Here is a 19,793-nt window from a genome sequence, read left to right on the forward strand (position 1 = left end):
TTTGCTGATTCAGATTCAGACCTGGTGTACGGTGTCAATGTATGTAATACTCTCTTTACTCTCTTTTTACTAAAATTATCCTCTATACATACACAATTATTACTTCATTACAACAATCAGTACACTATTTGCATAGACATCATTGACGTGATTGCTATTGATTGATTAATACGAATTGGCCGCCGTCCTATTTCTAACTCCGAACTGTTCCTGTTCATCGTACGCGGGTGAAAAGCTGTAGTCGTCATAATCCCCAGGGGGAGGATACAAGCTGCGGCTGGAGGACGGGGGCGGGGGTGGGGTCGGAATTTGCGTCGGCGTTGTGGACGACGACCTTTGTCTCGACTTCATTTGACACGTTTCACAATGTCGGATCAACTCTGGCTTTTGTTTCGGACCGTGACACATGAAGGCGAATTTGGCCTCTTCCGTCATCTCGGTGCAGAGCGTGACTTGATCCGAGGTCGCGTGCTTTTTGGAGTCCCAGCAAAATTCGAGGAGTGCGACGACCCCGGCAAACGCGAGACCGATGACGAGGACGACGAATATGCCGCCGATGCTGTCCACCCCCAAGGCGGAGGCAGTCGTGTCTTTTTTATAGGATTCGATATTACAGAAAATATCGTCCGGATCGGGGGCGGAACGTTTGCTCCACCATTTGTCTTGGTACCAGCGAATGACGCCCAATTCTTGCATTTCGAGGATGGCGAGGGATATCTTGTCCCGCCAGGGTGAGCCTGTTTTTGGTTTTGGGGGAATATTTTTGGTTATAGTAGATCATTAAGAGAATGTGATTACGGACAATGGAGGTGGAACAGGGTTTGCTCTCCGATTTTCAGCAAATTAGTGTCAGTCGATTACAAATTTAGTTGATATGAAATTTGTAAAAGACACGATCTCCCAATGGGCACGTTTAGCAGAGATATTTGCATCCGAAGAGGAGAAAACGCACAGTAAATTTTGAAAGTGTAAAATTTGTCGACTTTAAGGCGCGCTTTCTCCTCTTCGGATGCAAATATCTCTGCCAAACGTGTTCATTGGGTGATCATGTCATTTGCAAATTTCATACTCATTTTTGCCATCGATTGACACTATTTTGCTCAAAATCTGAGAGCAACCGCTGGGAGACCTCCAGGAGACCTCCATTGTCAGGATAGATGTATGTAATGGGTGATAACTGAAACTGACCTTTGGGTAAGGCCAATGCGTATCCCTTCGAATTTAGTAGAGAACCAACTTGGGTTAAATTACAGTTTTGAGCCATCTCGTACCTTTTTAAATCAATGATAAGTAAGTCACTGTCCGACCTGCAGATAAGTATGTATGCTTATCTATACCCAATTGTTGATGATTCCATTAGAAAAGCATATTTCCCCTGCAAAACTCGACGAACTCCTTCACTGTAAGAGGACGTAAAAACGGATGGTTTTCGACTATCCATAAATCTATAAATTATCAAGCCACAAATTACCATAAATAATCCACATTAATTATTTAATTAATTAAATTCATTGCCATTTGCATACCACGCTTCAACAAAAAATTATGGTGTTCTTACCTCCACATTTTTTGATAAATCTCAATATTGGAGTCCTGTTCATCAAATAACAGCTTTTAAAATTTCTTTCCACTACAAAAATCATATTTTATAAATATTACTCTAAAAAATGCCTTGGTTGATCCAGAATCCAAAGTTCCGTACGTAATTTCTGGGAAGCATACATAAAATTATTATAATTATACGGATACATCCATCTTTTTACCTCACCAGACTGCTCAACAAGATCTTTAGCAGATTCGATTGGGTTTGCCAATCTCTGAACGGTCAAGAATGCTGCCACTAAAAGGAAACGGACAGGAAAATCAGTCATTGCGAATTATTGCGAATTTATTGCAAATACAGTATAAAACCCGTGTAAACTTACAATTTGCCGTGTAAGAGGATACAATCACAATGCTGAAAAACCTGTCAGTTCAAAATTACTTGTCAGTTTCTTGGCACCTTTCAGAAATAATGATTTAAAAATGTAATTAATTATTCGAACCACCAAATTCCTGCAATTAATCGTGTCGAAGTCGTCGTAGGCTGATCAGACCCTTGTTGCATTAACGTTCCTATATTTTGCCCATGCAAAATATGAAATTTTGGGCAAAATTTTATGTATGTAATTTGAGTTGAACAATCTTACCGATAGGGTACCACAAGGCGTTTGATATGGTGAAACCTAATCCAACGCCGTATGACGATGTCCTCGTTGATGTCCATTCGTATGGTGAGAAACGAGCCACAACGAACTATAAGTAGAAAACATTTGTAAAACCTTGCACAGAAATATGGACACGACGGTTGCATAAGTCTCAACTTGGTATATACAAATTTTTTTTAAAGTTTAAAATATTACCATTGTTAGCCCCACTAACAAATACGACCCAGCCACGCTCAACCAAATTTCTAGGGCTAATGGTTTCAAGAAGGTAAATATTCCAGTTTGTGTTCGAATTGGCTTCCGAAAAAGTATGGAAATTCCAAAATGCCTGCGAGTACAGATAATCATAACAGTCATATTTTATGCAAATTGAACTACACAAATTCATTGAATCTTACATGAAAGGCTTGGTATAATCTACAACTAGTTCTCGGGCATGATTGATTGTTAGGGCACCTTAATAATGGGAAAAAGAAGAAATGAAATTAAAAATTCAACAATCTTTAAAGATCATAAATAATTTAGATACCAATTGCTAGGTCCACAGACTAGAAAATTGAATAACAATTACATAAATTATATTTTGCATAAATTATTGAAGTCCATCTACCACAAAAACTAATAATTTCCCTGGTTGAAATTTTTGATCATTTTCTGCAGAAATTTAATTTTCTTCTGCATAAAACCAGAACGATTTGTACAGAAAACTATGAGCGCAGAATTTTGCACATACGGTTCTGTAGAATGAAGAAATTTTTTGCAGGATTATGTAAAAAAAAACATGCAAAATACAATATGCATTGTCGATTAGTGCAAAATTTAATGCAATTATTTCCACCAGGGTTCGTTATTTATTGCTTAATACCTTGTCCGTCAATTGTCTTATGACTCCATCCCACTCGCCCGTGTCTCCATTATAAATTCCATACTTCCCATCCGGCACTACTTCCAAATGATAATTGAACCCGACCAGATTAGAAATCATTTTTAAGAGATCGACCGAAAAGCCTTCATATCTCAAGTTGCCAGTCAAGTTGGTTCCTTGTCTCACAGTGACGTATGGAGCTTCCTGCAAAATGTGTGCTAATTGTATAATAGAATACTTTTAATTATGTATCATTCGTGGAATATTACCAGGACACAGGTCACCACGAGGGTAGCATTTGTCAATCCTAAATCCCAAAAATTTTGTGGCTTTGTAATGTTTAAGCGTCGCTCGTGCGTCCAGAAACCGACTTTTCTCCAACCGTTTCCTCCCAGGCGAATAATGTCCAGTTTGAGGTTGGATCTTTCACCCTCTTTGAATGACACGTGGCCAGAGAGCCCTTTGAATTCGGCCTTGATTAAGCAAAAAATATAAAATTTTCACGTCATTTATCCTCCCTTTGCATGCAGTGGCCGCGGAACAGACAGGGACAATGTCCCCACGGTTGTTCGATGTCCCCATCATCTGCCCATCTTATATAAATCCCTCCCTCCCCCATCCTACAATGTTAATGTCCCCACATGTCCCCACGGCTTCCGCGGCCACTGTATTTAATCAATTATTGTACCGCTGTAATATAATTTAGCAAGGTTGGGCCATCCTTCCACGATGAAATGTCCGCTTCACACGACAAATTTTCAGGTTTTAATTCATGCGAAACGTCCACAGTTGAAAGACCGATTCCTAACGCGATCACTGCATCAAACGCCAGCGCAGTTTCGGTCTAAAAAATATTCCAAATATTTAATAAGCCAAATTAACTGTAAAATTAAATAATGTTATTTATTACGCGGATAATGGAAGGCTTAGAATCTCCCAAAGCTGCATGGATTTCACTGTCCAAATTTCGTAGCTCCGAGAGTTTGTCTTGGACGTATTTGGCATCTGGATTTATCACTTGAAAGCTGGTAAGATTCACGTTAGACTGGATAAAGTTAGTCATATCCGTGCTTCTCAGATCAAGGTTGGTTAAAATGTAGTGGTATTTGTAATCTGTCATGTGGAGTTCCTCAATCTGGGCAAAAATGCATAGACATTTATTGTCAAACTTACATTATGAAAATCCATAAATTGCAGTGGAGGTCTCCCATGAATGTAAATACTACAGTAGTATTTACATTCACGAGGTCTCCCAGCATATGTTCTCCGTTTTTGAGGACCAAACTAGTGTCAATCGATCAGAAATTTAACTAATTTGAAATTTGCATAACACACAATCTTCCAATGGGCACGTTTGGCACAGATACTTGCATCCAAAGAGGAGAAAGCGTGCGGAGAAAGTTGGCAAATTTTACACTTTCCAAACTTACTGGGCGTTTTCTTTCGGATGCAAAATAGGGAGACCGTGTCTTTTGAAAATTTCATACTAATCAAATTTGCTATCGATTGACAATATTTTGCTCAAAATCGGATAGCACACGCTAGTAGACCTCCATTATTACTTATTCCAAACTTACAGCATTCAACAAACTTGCCAAACTTCCAATATGACAGTCAACAATCACATGTCGAATTTCTCTACTTTTTACTTCACTCAGCACACCTAAATACGTCGTCTTCGAGACCTTCCGTACAATAATATTTTCCACGGGGGACGGTTCTCGCAACAATGCCTGCGTCCTCATCAGCCCTTTCTCGTCCTCGTATAAAATCGCGACGTTCGAGATGCCCAAATATTTCGTGAGCTCTCTCAGCAGCAGCCCCCAAACTTGCAGCGTGGGTGCCAGCCTCACGGCAAATTGGGCGTCGGGTTTCCTCTGTTCGCTCCCTTCTCCATCTCCATTTCCTGGTCTTACATTGTTCCTCACGAACGATGGTGTCGCAAAGAACAGCGGAACATCCATCCTCGCACTGGTCCAGAACAGTTTCCATTCCAGGGAAGGATCAAAATTTGATGCGCCACCCAAAATGGCGACGACGCCTCCCGTGCTGAGCAGATTGCAGAGCACTTTCGACGCCCGGAATGAGTCGCCAGCCTTCACATAAATTGACCTCGCGACCAGTTTGGTATTTTTCGGGAGGATTGTGGTATTCGGATTGTTGAGGTATTTGAGACCCCATCGGTACCCTTTGTCAATCGTGCCATCCCTTTGTTCATGAGGTAGGACAATTCCTGGGGACAAAAGATGACATGGATTCATTTACATATTTATGGCGTCACGTGTCACAAAAGTATACACTAGTTTAAGGTTGATTTGCATAATTTGTTTTGCATAACACCCATATCGCATAAAGGGAATTTGTCTAATTTCAAATTATGCGAAACAACAATTTCATATAATTGGTATTAGCATAATCTTAGTTTTCATTCGTTTCGCACATTCGGTACTATACTAAAGTTTTACGGACTGGTATAATTTTAATACTAAACGGTAGCAAGTTTAATACCGAGAAATCAATACCTACTTGACTATACCAGATTTCGAACAGTATAAAATTACGCGATATCCAATTACTCAAAAAATTCCCTCATGTAAAAAGATGTTTAGTCAATAAAGCTTCTACAATATGACCCTTATGCAAAACACCTTTATGCAAATCCACCCATTTAGCACCCTTTTTACCCACCAACATTCAGTTGAGACGGAAGTGATTGGACTATATCGGAAACTAATATCACCATAAGAAGAAGGACGTCTTTGTACAACATTAAGAGCGCGTCTATTTTTTCTTTTACTTCACCAGTCCATCTATCTTTTTACCCGCCTCGGTGGCTGGGTGAAAAAAATGTAAATATTTACAGAAAATTCGCCTCCCCACAAACTTTTAAGGTATAAAAGGCTTTGTCTTACAAAGTTCCTTGCCAGGCAGGCTTTCTCCTGGATGTGGAAAAAAGTTGTACTGTAACCATGTCCCAAACAGCCTGCTGGTGGTCCAGCAGCACTTCTTCATGGTGAGTTGTATGTACTGCTGCTACCTACATACCTATGCACCTAAGCTCAAGCAATATGTTTACTTGGTCCGCTACTGTGCGAATATTTGCTCTCGGAAAGAAGAGCGATATAATAGGTGGGTGACATTACATACGATGAAGCAATCGATACTTTTCTGATTTACCAGGCGCATCATTGTTCAAGGGATGCGCAACGTTGGTGGGATGGTTGTGGGGAGCATCAGAAGGAGAAAGTGTGCAATATGATCCTTCATCACTCTCCTAACCGCACAACCACGACCACCAGCAATCCAGTCCAGTCCAGCTCAACTTTCTCCAGGAGCAGAAGAAGACCAGACCAGACCAGCTCAGCGAAGCTCAACTTTCTCTCTCATCAGGGGAAACATTGAGGATGATGGGTTGGTGCTGATCGAGGTTCACAAGCGGAGTGTTGATATGTTATCATCTTTCCATACATAACATTATGCAAGATCAGACCAGTTTATGATGTATGTGTCTTAATGTAATTTATGATAATCAGCAGGGGTATGGAATATAGTTTTGAGCTCTGTTCTTATCAGGGTTTGGATTTCCGCAGCGCTGTGACACCCACAAAGAGGAGAATTTGCATGGAAAATACAGGTTGTGTGAAGAAATTGGCTTTGCAAATTTTTTTCATAAGACTGTTGTATTCTCGATGCAGATTGTCGTCTTTTTGTGGGTGTCACAGCCCTGGAAATCCAAACCCTGGGAAGGACGGAGCTCGAAATTCTGTATTTTCACAAAATATGTATTTTGCCAACCTCTGAAAACCAGTTAGGTATTTAGATGACAAATGCCAAAAAAACTATATTCAAAATGAGACAATTTGGGCTAAATTGAGTATTTAACGGCTAAACGAGTGAAAAACAACATGACACCAACAATACAACCCGACACTACCAAAGTCGCCCCGTTATTATCTGGAACATCCTTACAAAGTGGGGACTTAGCCCCATCCCCTAAACAAGCCGAGAACCCGATAACATGCGGAATATAGCTTTGTTGATGTGTTCCCACATACAAATGAGCGTACGGCCCTTTAGCAAAGATAAGAACATCGTCACCCCCATGAGTCTCAGACTCCAACGGGACAGGTGATGGGACTTGATACGTCCTATTGTAAAAGTGGTCCATCAAAATATTCCTTCGCCTCCCTTGGTCATTGTACATACTTGGTCCGGGACCATTTGCATAAAAAAGGGTGTTATACGGGCGTAAATCGGTGGTCAGAAATAATGGAGGAAATCCCAGAATTTCAGTTCCTCTCGGAGGATATCCTACAAAATACAAAATATTTCCAATTTTTCGAAAAAGTTCACATATTTATGAATCTCAAAACACAAAGCTAATGTTTCGGGTGCAAGAAATAACTGCAAGAAAATGGTTTCTTGCAACTATTTTGACCTGCAAGAAATGCAAGGTGCAAGAAACTACGCCCGCCGCCATACTTCATACGGCGCGTGGTTAGATGGCGCTTATTTCTTGCACTTTCTCCCAGTTTTTTGCACCTCCCATTTCTTGCATTTCTTGCTTTTCAATGCAAGAAATGTAGCAAACCCACAAAAACGAAACACTGACCAAACTGTAATTTTCAAAAAATATTTAAAAACTAACCAGCAAAACCCATGGCGTGGGCATGATCCGACGTAACGACGATCAACGTATCGTCATCCTGCGTCAGATCGTCCCCTTTTTTAATCGCTTTATCAAACTCAACCGTCTCCCATAACGCCCTGTGCGCAAAATTGTCATGATGCGCATGATCTATTCGTCCCCCTTCGACAAAGAGGAAAAATCCGTTGGGATTCTTGCCCAAAATTTTGATCGCGGCTTCCGTCATCTCCTCCAAAGTGGGGTCATTGTTGGCGAGTTGTTGGTCATAGTAGGAAACGTGTGAGGGGTCAAAGAGGCCGAGCAGGTAGTCAGTCTCGGCCGGATCCACGGTCAACAATTGATCCCTTCCGGAAACGTATCTTCCTCTCGATGAGTTTTTCATGGAGATCCACTCATCAATTAGATTCACTCCGTCCTCCCGATATCCAGATAAGGTCGGAAACTCAGCGTCCTTTTCAGACTTTGGAGTAAATTGTTGCCGTCCCCCGCCAAGAATGACGTTAATTTTGATTCCGGGTTCTCGTTTGATGAGTTGAGTTGCAATGTCTTCGCAAATTTTGGGATTTTCTCCGTCGGCTTTGACCTTTCCGTCGTTTTCCCAGTCGCGGTCGGCGATATGGCTGTACGTTCCGGCCGGAGAGGCGTGCGTGACTCGGGTTGTGGTAACTATCCCGGTGGATTTTCCGGCTGCTTGAGCCCAAGATAAGACAGAGGAGACTTGATTTGTGGGGTCTGCCTGACCTGTACATACATTTATTTAGTGCGTGGTGTTAATCTCAAGTTAATCTAATCTATTTTTAATGGAAAAGTATGAAAAATAAGTAAGAATACCTGCACAAGATCCTCGAAGCACCTTGGACGTGACCTGGGTCAAAAATTTGTGTGATCTCATTTCAAATTTACATAAATATTCATAAATCACTGATAACCAACCCCGATCGTTGCATCATTAGCTTTTATCCCGCAAAGATAAGCCGTTGCGCTGCAGGCACTATCCGCAACTTGCGAATTTGCACAAAATGTCTGAAATTTTTAGAATGGAATTTTACACAAACCTGAGACTAATCTGATTTGCATGTCAAGCCTTCTTTTACTTACCTTGGAAAAGCCCGTAAACGGCAAGCTTTCCATGTACAGCTCAGCTTCTTCTCCGAATTGGAGATGGTCCAGGACTTGACCTTTAAAAATCCTGGCCGCCGTGACCGTGCTGACTAATAGAAAAAAAATTATGAAATATAGGACCATCGCGGACATGAAAATTGCACTATAAACTTACTAGACATCCCATCTCCAAGATAAAAAATTACATTTTTCGCCACCCCATTCACACGGGGAACATCCAACTTTTTCTTAAGCTTTTCTTGCGCATCGCTTATCCAGAAGTTGGTATCTGTAACAGAACAGGCAGGTGTGAACCATATGTAAAAGTACACAGCAGTATACGATAATACCTTCAATCGCGTTCAGCTTTTCATTCTGGAGCTCACTAAACTTTGGGATTGGATGCATTCGCCTATCTCTTTCTAAATTATGTTAAAAATTAATCATATTTAAATCGTACGAAATTTTGCATAATAATAATGCGTACCTTCTTCTTCCTCCGCGGAATGCCCATGACCACTGCAAGAAATCGCGAAAATCAGCCACACTGTTAACAACTTATTATTTCCCATTGTAATTTAATTTATTCGCCGAGAAGACAAAATATATTATTAATAGTTGACTTCAAACGTGCTACTGACCTTTACCGATTATGTGGGCACTTTAAATTATCTTGTCCTCCTGTACGACATCAAAGTAATCAATTCGTCAGGCATTTTTTTTCTACGCCAATCAAACCGTTGATAACATATAAATATGTAAATTGGAAATCGATAACTGTTCTCAATATAAATAGTTCAAGTGGTCGGGTCATATCTGGCAACTTTAAACTTGACATTCAAAAGTGCATTTAAATTGAAGAAGTCGTAATTGAGACTTGACATTCCAATTATTGGATGATGAGCACGTAACAGAATTCCAGTTGTAGGTGGTTGGGGATACATCTACAAAGTGTCAACGCTCAACAATCATGCACTTGATAAGTCGTTATCTATGTGTCAATTCGTATTGCAAAATCGTTTACTAAATAAACTACAAAATCAAATCATGGATATTGTTTCATTCAACTCGTTCTGAGTGAATTGCATATTAGTTTCGAAACAAAAGTGTCATAACCGAGTGAGAGCGTACTCCAGGCTTCCATAAATTGCAACTTCAAGATGAGTAGTACAGCAACAGTTTTTATACTTTGCATAATTTCGCAAGTCGTTTTGGGAGGCAATATTTATTCAGGTTGGTTACAAATTTATTTGTAAATTGCATGCAACCGAGAAATGTAACGATGCAAATGTATTCAACATACAGATGACCACTACATGCACCCCAATTTCAAACGGCACGTCCAAAATAAACAAGACCCTCCATTCGAAGGTATGCACGTAAATAAGGCATCAATTTCCCCTCTTTATTAAATCCTCCCCCCCCCCCTTCCATCAATTCACACCCGTGTCATGAAATGCTGTGAGGAGTTTTGATGCATTGTTGGCATTTCATGACACGGGTGTGAATTGAGGAGGAGGGGAATTTATGACGGGAAAGTGAATTGATAAAGAGTGGAAATATATAACGGGAAATTGACACCAAACCAAATTTTTAACAAGATGCCGAATTTTGGAGAAAAAACGCACAAGACGACTTGGCAAAGGAGCTTCTGAAACAGCCTATTGAAGCCCAAGCCAAAAATGTTATCCTATTTCTCGGAGATGGAATGTCCAGTAGGAAGAAATTTCATGAAATATAAGAATAGATTCGCACTTATATAATACTGAAATATTTACCAATCTGTAGTCCCTACCGTGACGGCTGCCAGAATTTTTAAGGGACAGAAAGTTGATGGATTACCATTTGGAGAGGAGGGCCAACTTCACATGGACACATTTCCATTTAGCGGAACTTCTAAAGTATAATTTCTAATTAATTAGTTATTAAACACCAAAAATATTTTAAGTTTTGGTGACCATTTAAAAATCGTAATCATACACAGACATTTTGTATGGACACACAAGTGGCTGACTCAGCCTGCTCGGCGACCGCTTACCTCTGTGGAACTAAGGGTCGCATTGGAACAATCGGGGTAAAAATCGTTATCAGAGGTCGACGCCGCCGGTAGCATTTTTTACTCGCCGCCGCCGCCGATAAATTTGATTTCCTGTTCTTTGAACATTGTGACGCCATGCCACGCCGCGCTACCGACGCGCAAATTCGCCATCGTCGACCTCTGATACACATCCGCACATATTTTAACACAATGCTTATCAATTTCCCCAGTACAAACAAGAAACTCTAATTTATTTACCACCAGGTCACTTCGAACGTAATGATATTTCAATGTGCTAAACAAGCCGACCCTGCCAACCACGTGTCTTCCGTTCTCGCCTGGGCACAAGTAAGGGATCCGTAGCTAACATACATATTTATGCCCTATAACCTTCAATCCGTCCTTACGAATCATAGGCGCAAGGAAAATCCACTGGTATCGTAACCACCACCGGCGTAACGCACGCCTCCCCCGCCGGAACGTATGCCCACGCGGCTTTCCGATCTTGGGAGAGTGACGCCGATGTCCGGCTTGGTCTTGGCGACCCCAAAGTTTGCGAAGACATTGCAACCCAACTCATCAAACGAGAACCTGGCATCAACATTAACGTCATTTTGGGCGGGGGTCGACGCCACTTTACCCCATTCACGCAAAACGACACCGAATATCCGGACGAAAAAGGTCACCGTCTCGACGGAGTGAATCTGATCGACGAGTGGATTTCCATGAAAAACTCGTCCCGAGGAAGATATGTTTCCGGAAGGGATCAATTGTTGACCGTGGATCCGGCCGAGACTGACTACCTGCTCGGCCTCTTTGCCCCCTCACACGTTTCCTACTATGACCAACAACTGGCCAACAATGACCCCACTTTGGAGGAGATGACGGAAGTTGCGATCAAAATTTTGAGCAAGAATCCTAACGGATTTTTCCTCTTTGTCGAAGGGGGAAGGATAGATCATTCGCATCATAATAATGCTCCTCAAAAAGCGATGTGGGAAACGATTGAGTTTGACAAAGCGATTAAAAAGGGAGACGATATGACGGAGGATGACGACACTTTAATCGTAACGACGGCGGATCACTCGCACGTGATGTATTTTGCTGGTTAGTTTTTAAATATTTATTGAAAATAATTTTCAGAAAATTACACTTAAAATTTTGTGCAATGTTCCGTTTCTTGCGGTTTTGCTATTTATAATAATTGACGGTATTTCTTGTATTGCAAACAAAGAAACGCAGGAAATGGGAGGTGCAAGAAATAAGCGCCATCCCCCCACGCGCTATTATATAAAGTACAGCGCGGCGGCATATTTTCTTGCGCCTTGCATTTCTTGCACATTAAAATATTTACCTGCAAGAAACCACTTTCTTCCTGTTATTTCGTGCATCCGAAACATTGATGTTGTGGTTTGGCATCATTCTTTTGCGAATTTTTTGCAAATATTTTGCATTTTTCAGGCTATCCTGACCGAGGCACACCCATTTGGAAACACTCTTCAGACCTTGCCCTGGATGGTTTACCCTATTCAACTCTTGGCTATGCAAACGGTGGGAATCGAAATTGGCTGGACGAAACGACCAACAAGCGACACAACATATCTCAAGATAACATGGACGATCTGAATTATAATCCTCCAGTTCCTGTTCCAATGATTGACTCTGAATCACACGGAGGAGATGATGTAAATATGCAAATTTATGTATGTGCATAATTAATAAGATTGTTTTCCATACTTTTTTAGGTAGCAATCTTTGCCAAAGGTCCATTTGCCCACCTGTTGACAGGGGTGCATCAGCAAAGTTATATTCCACACGTTATCGGGTACGCCGCTTGCATAGGGACAGGTGCCAAATTTTGTGATGAATAGCAAATTAATTTCTTTACGGCTTAAAGTAAAATAAGATTAATCAAGAAATAATTTTTTAAAATTAAGAATTCCTAATTTTGCCGTATATTCAAAACTTCAAGTCAATTGGATAAGTAATTGCTAGAAAGACAGACAGACTACCATGATGGATACATAAGCCCTGACTCGGGATAAAAAAACGAGAAAGAAAGCATGAAATTTTCCCCACTGATGGTCCAGTTTTTGACCTTTCATGCTTGCCCAACTTATCGTTATTAACCAATGAAAACGAGCGTCTATTCATCAAATCTTGCAATCATTTTCTTTACCTTCTCCCCTAAAAAAATTAGTATCAAATTATTCTACTCAATAGCAAATATAAATGAGAACATGTGCGATGATCTTTAAATTGAACATATTCAAGATTTTCTGCCCATGAAAAACTAGCAGTCTCAGATCTACTACATACAAAACGAGAATTCATATCACTCTCAACCATCAATCGGCAGCAGCATAAGTATCCAACGAATGTGATTTGACATGTCTCTTTCCTCGTCCATCCGTCCACGTTATTTTATGGGATTTGATTACGCAGCATTTTTCTTTGTTGGCTAAAAGTGATCTGGTGGCTTGGCTTGGCTTGGCTTGAGCTACCTCAAGAAAAGTAGTGAATCGAATAATCAAAACCGAAACCAAAACATTGAAAAGAAGTTGCAAGCAGTAAGTAGATTTTGGATGAAGGGGAAAACTGGTGCTTTAAAAGAGGTCATGTTGTGCACATTCAACTTCATTTCTTGACAATTATCTACATATCTACTACTTCACTAGCATGCTATGCTTTTGCCACTCACTCGGTTTACTCAGTGGCCGCGGAAGCCGTGGGGACATTAATATTGGGAGGGACGGGTTTATATAAGATGGGGAGATGATGCGGACATCGAACACCCATGGGGACATTGTCCCTCACCCTTCCGCGGCCACTGACGTTCATACTGTACGTACTTCGAGACCGAGAACAAGTGGCCGCGGAAGCTGTGGGGACATTGCCATTGTTGGAAAGAAGAGGGATAACATGGGGAGATGATGCGGACATCGTATACCCGTGGGGACATTGTCCCTCTGTCTGTCCCCACCCTTCCGCGGCCACTGACATTCATACCGTACGTACTTCGAGACCGAGAAGAAGTCTACAATGAAATGATAAAGGCATTACTTTTAGTTAGTGCAAAATGGTGATGGCGAATTAAGATTTGCTCGCTGCCTGCTTTGCACTCAGACCGAGAGACAAGTTTAAAATCCAATCTAGACAGACACCATTGAGGTCATCCGCTACGCTTACTTTGCTTAAGATTCTATTTATTCGATGCAATTTTTACTTACCGAATTACTTACATTTTTAACATTTTCACGCATCACGGCATTAAATGGTTTAGCCAAATTATTTATGTACTCGTACATGAAAAAATTCCCAAAAGTGCAAGCACATGTACACGTTACGATTTGTCATTATTTTTCATAGGCCCAAATTATCAATTAAAACACTCGTTTTTTAAGCTGCATTAATTTTTTAATTTTCGAAAGATGTACATATCTTCAAAACAAAGATTAAGGAGAGATGATGAGCAAGAAACGGAAACTTATTTTCCGCTTTGGAGACCAAACATGCATTACATATCGCACTACAGGATCATAAACTATTAATTGTGGTATTATTTATTTATGTGTGGTGCCAGTGGCCGCGGAAGTAGTGGGGACATTGCCATTGTAGGATAAGGAAATGAGGGGTTTGTATAAGATGGTGAGATGATGGGGACATCGAATAACCGTGGGGACATTGTCCCTCTGTCCTCCGCGGCCACTGTGTGTGCTGCGATAAGAAGATGCAAATACTGTTGTTATCTATTTTACGAGTCGTGCACCACATTTGATTCATTTTACTACTAATTGTAAGTAGAATTCACTTGCGATTATTTGCTTTTGATTGAATGAGGCTGAAATATAACCAGTCTTTCACTCAAGTAAGTTTTAGAAATGACCAGTGGCCGCGGAAGGGTGTGGACTGAGGGAGGACAATGTCCCCACGGTTATTCGATGTCCCTATCATCTGCCCATCTTATATAAACCCGGCCCTCCCTATCCTACAATGTTAATGTCCCCACAGCTTCCGCGGCCCCTGAAAATGACTGATGAGCATGAATCGAAGGTAAAATAAATACAAATAAATAAGCAATACACATTTCTACCAGTGTTAAAAAATCCGTCAAAATCTAGCCGACATTTTTAGGACATGCAAATATCTACCACAGAATTTTTACTTTTTTTTCTAATTTACTATGAAAAAATTCTATGAATTTTACTCTCGTGACAATCCCCCCCCGAGGACTTTTTTGTCTTGCAAAAGTCGTTAGTAATTACAAACCTTGAACATGAACTTGTTCTTTAAAACGTATCGCAAATGAAATTAAAGTGTAATTAAAGTACGTAAATCTTTCTCTTCTTGCCTCCCCCTCACTCGTTCGTTCGTGTGAGTAATTGCTATCTCGATGCACATTATTGCCGTTGTTATATCCAATCCACACATCTAATCTACTCTAGTTTCTCGTCATTCTAATTGCTGGGTGTTTTATTATGTATGTATTTTGTCGGTCTACTTCTTGCATTCCATTATATTCCATTGCAAACAATACGATACAATACAATACAATACGCGAGCCCATATGCAGATATGTATACGTACGCATTTCACACAATAAATGGGAATCTACCTAATAAATAAATGAATTCATCGTGCATGCATATAAAAATGGACGATAAACAATAACATCATCTTGATTTGGAGGATTTGCACATTTTTTTAAGCACAAATGTATTTCTGAGAAAGAAATCATCCAAATCTCATAATTGTTATATTATACCTACTGATTTTAAAGCAGGGGTGGGCAAAATATTTTGTCAAAAATGACCTCTGTTCTTCCCAAGGTTTGGATCCAGGGGTGTTACACCCACAAAAAGATGAGAATCTACGTGTAGAAGGCAAAAGTCAGAAGAAAATACATTATTTTCACGATGTTTTTTAAATAAAGTATTTTCACAGCGATTAAAATTTAATTTCTTCCCAAAACGTATTTTCATATGACCGTTGCCTTCTCCACGTAAATTCTCGTCTTTTTGTGGGTGTAACACCCCTTGAAAATTCAAACCCTGTAAACAACAGAACTCAAAAATCCTCCACTTCCACAAAATATTTTCCCCACCTCTGCTCCTTCTTTATCATCCCAATTTATTCATTCCTGATTGAGATATTTATAAAATCCATCCCTAAAGAAATAACAATTTTTCACAATTTGTCACATCATCATCATCCCCAAATAACAGACAGGGTTTCTCTCTCTCTCTCTCTCTCATGAAGGGATTTCCTTCTCTGGCGTCGACATTGTGGAGGACATTCTCAGTTTCTGTGACCTAAAAATGCTGCAAAAATATGAATTCACATCCTCCCATCCTACTATTCATCCTTTCATTGCTTGGTTTAGTGGACGCTGCTGCTGTTGTGATCTGCATGCGTGCATGCTGCTATTTTTTAACCAACCAACCAACCAACCTATTCATAGCGCACTTGTCTACAATAAATACCTGTACATACAACCAACCAACAATACCTGATGAATCTGTTCAGGCGGTCGGTCGTTCCCCTCAGGTGTTAATGTGTTAATACACCGAAATGCTAATGTGACACAGTAATAACATCGAGAGAGAGAGAGGTAACAAAACAGCATCACTAAGTCAGTAGTGTCATCCATCCGTAATTATATTCGTCATACAGTTTAAATTCTAAGTTGCCAAGTAGAGTTTCGAATAAGTATTTAGGGTTTAAAATGCTCAATTAAAATGCAGCAGCAGTTATCATTCATTTAAAGTCCATCCACCCGAGGAGCTTAGAGTGTCAGTAACCTCGGGATGGCAATGTCATCCGAGATCCTGCTGATATGTAAAGGGTTACTCGCTCCTCTTATCATCATCATGATAAGTGTACGAATTTCGTAAGAAATGCGTAATTATTACTCTGTATTGATCAACCAAACCGGAACTAATACTGAAAAAATGAGAGCAAAAATCCGTCTCAAAATTCTTACTTGATATCGTCACAAAATTTCGCAGAAAAGACGCATCGGCGTCCCTTAAAAAACGCCAATTTTCTCCCACAAAATGCTAAAAACTGTAAACGTATACGACGCCTAAGTAACTGTACAAGTGCCATTAAGACGCATGCCTGCAGCTTATTTGTCATCATCTTCTGACTGCTATTTATTTATTTACTGCTGCTGCAAGAGGATGAATGTTGACGACGACGCCATGGTACCTACTTCGCTTATGGGATGCATGCATGTTTCGGAAGTGAAAGCGAAGGTGTCGATGAACTTAGCTCAGAGCCACCACAGTAAAAAGTAATTGGCAATGGTAATGTATTCAAAGTAAGGTAAATTGGTGGTGGTGGTGGTGGTACTACTGCCACTGTTTGTCTCTCTGCAAAAAAAAATTGGCATAAAGATCTATGTATGTACTGTAATTTTGCAAGTTTTGCATTAGGTACAGATTTAATAGAGTAAATAACATACATAACTGATCGCTTGGGCATTCCCTGTGTGGATCACATACGTAACTAAATCATGAGAAATGTGACCTTTGATCATGAAGACGTTTCATAAGATAAAATTTGCAATTCTGATAAATTGCAAAATAGAATTCTAAATAATACTTACAAAACCTTTACTTCATATTTTGCACACCTATCTATCTACGTCAAGTTAAGTAGAAATTAATTACTTTTACGACGAATTATTGTTTCATTTGTTTACATATTTTATATCACTTCCGCCGGATTTTTCACAATTAACAATTCAAAAAAAGAATAAAACAATTGAGCCTCTTTCATTATTATTGTCTGTGTATATAAAATTCAATTGGTACGATAATTGGGTCAGCCTTACGTACATTTCTATATAATGGTTACATACATACATTCTTATATATGTAAAAAAAGCCACCCGTTCGGAACTCGATGGCAGTAAAAGTGTCCCAGATTCGTATTTATTACAGATAATGAAACGATGTGGGATAAATCTAAACCAGACTCAGTTTTGTTTCAATTGTTGATGCGATTGTTCAAAGTGTGCGACTTGAACGTGAACCTCTTTTTCCGTATTAAAACAACAGCACTCACGAATGAAATGGAGATGATCATCGTCATCACGAGAGGTTAAACGTTCAAGGAGGAGGAAGGATAACGTGGAAACTAGACCGACCGATTTCCGAATCCGACCTTTAACTTTTAAATTATCTCGTGAAACCTTTTCCTCGCCCACGCCACGCCATGCCGAATAAATGTGTGTCATGTAGTATAAATCCAAGCCACAGGGCAGTCTTGTTTAGCAGCCCGAGTCAGGTTGGTATTATGGGGCGAAACCTTAGTAAGGGAAGATTTTGTCCGTCCGTCTGTCCGTCAATCTATCAGCAGGATAAGGGGAGATCGGATCGAGATAATCGAGATTGATTTGCGGCATCTTATATATGACCCCAGGGGGTCAATTTGGGGTCAATTGGACCACCCCCTCGAGGTCAGGGGGTGTGGTGTCATAATTGTCTGGGAAATTACTTATTTCACCATATTGTTAAATTTAGTTTCCGACGGTTTAGTAATAATTGTCTCCTAATTTTGCATATGCAAATTTTCAACTCGATTGGATAAGTTCGTAATCGATACACAGACAGACAGACAACCATGACGCTCACATAAGGCCTGCCTCTGGCTAAAAGTTTTAGCCGAATCGAACTTTAGTTTCACTAACTTCAATAAAACACCATTTTCAAAAAAATAAATTAATAAAAATGTGGTGTGATATTATATTATCCACCCAATAAAAAAATATGACAACCCACTCCTAAAATTTTATGATTGTCACACCCGTGCATTTAAATTCCTTTTAAATATTTATTGTTTCTCGATCGTAGGCTGACATAAAAAAAATGGAAAAAAGTAACATTGTACATACACATCGTGCTCGTCGTCGTCATATTCCATAAATAAAATAATCCCTCACGACTCGATGCATCCCAGTCAATGATAAGTCGGTCAAATGAAGAGGTTGTTCACTTGCGCATGCAAATTTCACTCGCAGTTTACTTAATAGGCCTTCAACTTTACTCGTAAACTTCAACTTGCACTTATTCCTTTTCAGCCAAATTATGTATGTACGTATAGATCTGTAGTCTTTCTGTCGTTCGTGACTTCATCTTCCGCACCAACCAACCAACCAACGCGTCCCATTATTCCTGCAAATAAACGGCTCGTTTTTACATCCTTTTTGCGCCAATAAACGCATCAAATTAGTAAAATAAAATAAATAAATGAATAAACAACAATTTATATAAATGTCTACAGCGACGCTACCATTTTTATGGAGTAGCCGCTTATTGTGATCGTTTTGTCTGTCCGTCCATCTGTCCGTCCGTCCTCAGAACGACGCAATAATCAAAACCCGTCTTTGACATTGTTCTTCTAATTTTTAGGTCTCGGGAGTTTGAAAATGGGGTCAATCGGACCACCCCCCACAACGCGAAGGGGGTATAGTCCAGAATGCAACCTTAATTTTCATATGGGGTATCATTTTACAGGAAATTTCACCACGAAATTAACGTCGTCAATATTTTTGACCTCATGACCGTGAGGACGAGGTCAAAGATGATGAATCACATAAGTTTCATGTAGTTGTGTCATTTTAAATAATTTTTGCTGTTTGTATAACGCTACTTTTTTATCCTCGTTTACCCCGATTTATTAAACGACGTGCAATTTGCAGCGTATTCTATGTCACTCTTTTTTATGTGTGTGTATTAATTGCGTGCATGTGCGTCTGCAACAAAAAGATAGAAAGTTGAGATGAAGGAATTGTTTAATTCAGTTGCATGCAGGCACGTATCTACAATTCACAACAGCCTCATCATTAGTTGCGTAGTGTAACGTCAAACGTTACAAATTCGCAAAAAGTGCACCATGTACATGAGAATGTTTCACTATCAAGAATGC

The 19,793-nt window shown here is 39.9% G+C and overlaps 3 protein-coding genes across 4 annotated transcripts; 1 reads left to right on the top strand and 2 right to left on the bottom strand.

The window, feature by feature from the left end:
- Window positions 1-27: 27 nt before the first annotated feature.
- LOC110856337 (glutamate receptor ionotropic, kainate 2) lies at window positions 28-6,693 on the bottom strand. The gene is made up of 19 exons (XM_022104822.2): window positions 5,985-6,693; window positions 5,761-5,906; window positions 4,650-5,305; window positions 3,983-4,207; window positions 3,761-3,916; window positions 3,342-3,545; window positions 3,073-3,276; window positions 2,737-2,755; window positions 2,606-2,663; window positions 2,403-2,535; window positions 2,190-2,295; window positions 2,046-2,115; window positions 1,926-1,966; window positions 1,769-1,840; window positions 1,660-1,709; window positions 1,559-1,593; window positions 1,338-1,445; window positions 1,189-1,271; window positions 28-737 (listed from the first exon to the last, which is right to left on the bottom strand). The coding sequence occupies exons 2-19, from the start codon at window positions 5,840-5,842 to the stop codon at window positions 166-168; spliced, it is 2,874 nt and encodes a 957-aa protein (XP_021960514.2). The 5' UTR covers window positions 5,843-5,906; window positions 5,985-6,693; the 3' UTR covers window positions 28-165.
- Window positions 6,694-6,838: 145 nt separating this feature from the next.
- Window positions 6,839-9,477, bottom strand: LOC110856240 (alkaline phosphatase). The gene is made up of 8 exons (XM_022104712.2): window positions 9,309-9,477; window positions 9,172-9,243; window positions 8,997-9,110; window positions 8,819-8,931; window positions 8,654-8,743; window positions 8,552-8,585; window positions 7,721-8,461; window positions 6,839-7,383 (listed from the first exon to the last, which is right to left on the bottom strand). The coding sequence occupies exons 1-8, from the start codon at window positions 9,391-9,393 to the stop codon at window positions 6,938-6,940; spliced, it is 1,695 nt and encodes a 564-aa protein (XP_021960404.2). The 5' UTR covers window positions 9,394-9,477; the 3' UTR covers window positions 6,839-6,937.
- Window positions 9,478-9,894: 417 nt separating this feature from the next.
- Window positions 9,895-19,577, top strand: LOC110856219 (alkaline phosphatase). Of its 2 annotated transcripts, none has more exons than XM_035857025.1 (10): window positions 9,895-10,054; window positions 10,127-10,192; window positions 10,423-10,536; window positions 10,610-10,722; window positions 10,806-10,895; window positions 11,124-11,207; window positions 11,276-11,966; window positions 12,321-12,544; window positions 12,605-12,707; window positions 19,277-19,577. In XM_035857025.1, exons 1-10 carry the CDS (start codon window positions 9,982-9,984, stop codon window positions 19,426-19,428), a joined length of 1,710 nt encoding a protein of 569 aa, XP_035712918.1. In that variant the 5' UTR covers window positions 9,895-9,981; the 3' UTR covers window positions 19,429-19,577. The 2 variants fall into 2 exon arrangements, with proteins under 2 accessions (XP_035712918.1, XP_021960381.1); XM_022104689.2 differs by having other exon boundaries at window positions 12,605-12,684; window positions 19,277-19,454.
- Window positions 19,578-19,793: the final 216 nt, after the last annotated feature.

The sequence above is a fragment of the Folsomia candida genome, unplaced genomic scaffold, assembly GCF_002217175.1.
Source record: "Folsomia candida strain VU population unplaced genomic scaffold, ASM221717v1 Fcan01_Sc015, whole genome shotgun sequence".
Classification (NCBI taxonomy): domain Eukaryota; kingdom Metazoa; phylum Arthropoda; class Collembola; order Entomobryomorpha; family Isotomidae; genus Folsomia; species Folsomia candida.

Bases quoted from the DNA above. Each gene is read 5' to 3' on its own strand.
- LOC110856337 (XM_022104822.2), bottom strand. From the start codon at position 5,842: ATGTTGTACAAAGACGTCCTTCTTCTTATGGTGATATTAGTTTCCGAT. The intron at 3,917-3,982 runs GTAATAAATAAC...AATATTTTTTAG, and splicing joins CTAAGCCTTCCATTATCCGC to ACCGAAACTGCGCTGGCGTT. The intron at 1,967-2,045 runs GTTCGAATAATT...TTGAACTGACAG, and splicing joins TTAATTGCAGGAATTTGGTG to GTTTTTCAGCATTGTGATTG.
- LOC110856219 (XM_035857025.1), top strand. From the start codon at position 9,982: ATGAGTAGTACAGCAACAGTTTTTATACTTTGCATAATTTCGCAAGTC. The intron at 10,723-10,805 runs GTATAATTTCTA...AATCATACACAG, and splicing joins CATTTAGCGGAACTTCTAAA to ACATTTTGTATGGACACACA. The intron at 12,545-12,604 runs GTAAATATGCAA...ATACTTTTTTAG, and splicing joins AATCACACGGAGGAGATGAT to GTAGCAATCTTTGCCAAAGG.
- LOC110856240 (XM_022104712.2), bottom strand. From the start codon at position 9,393: ATGGGAAATAATAAGTTGTTAACAGTGTGGCTGATTTTCGCGATTTCT. The intron at 9,244-9,308 runs GTACGCATTATT...AACATAATTTAG, and splicing joins TTCCGCGGAGGAAGAAGAAG to AAAGAGATAGGCGAATGCAT. The intron at 9,111-9,171 runs GTATTATCGTAT...GTTCTGTTACAG, and splicing joins AAAGCTGAACGCGATTGAAG to ATACCAACTTCTGGATAAGC.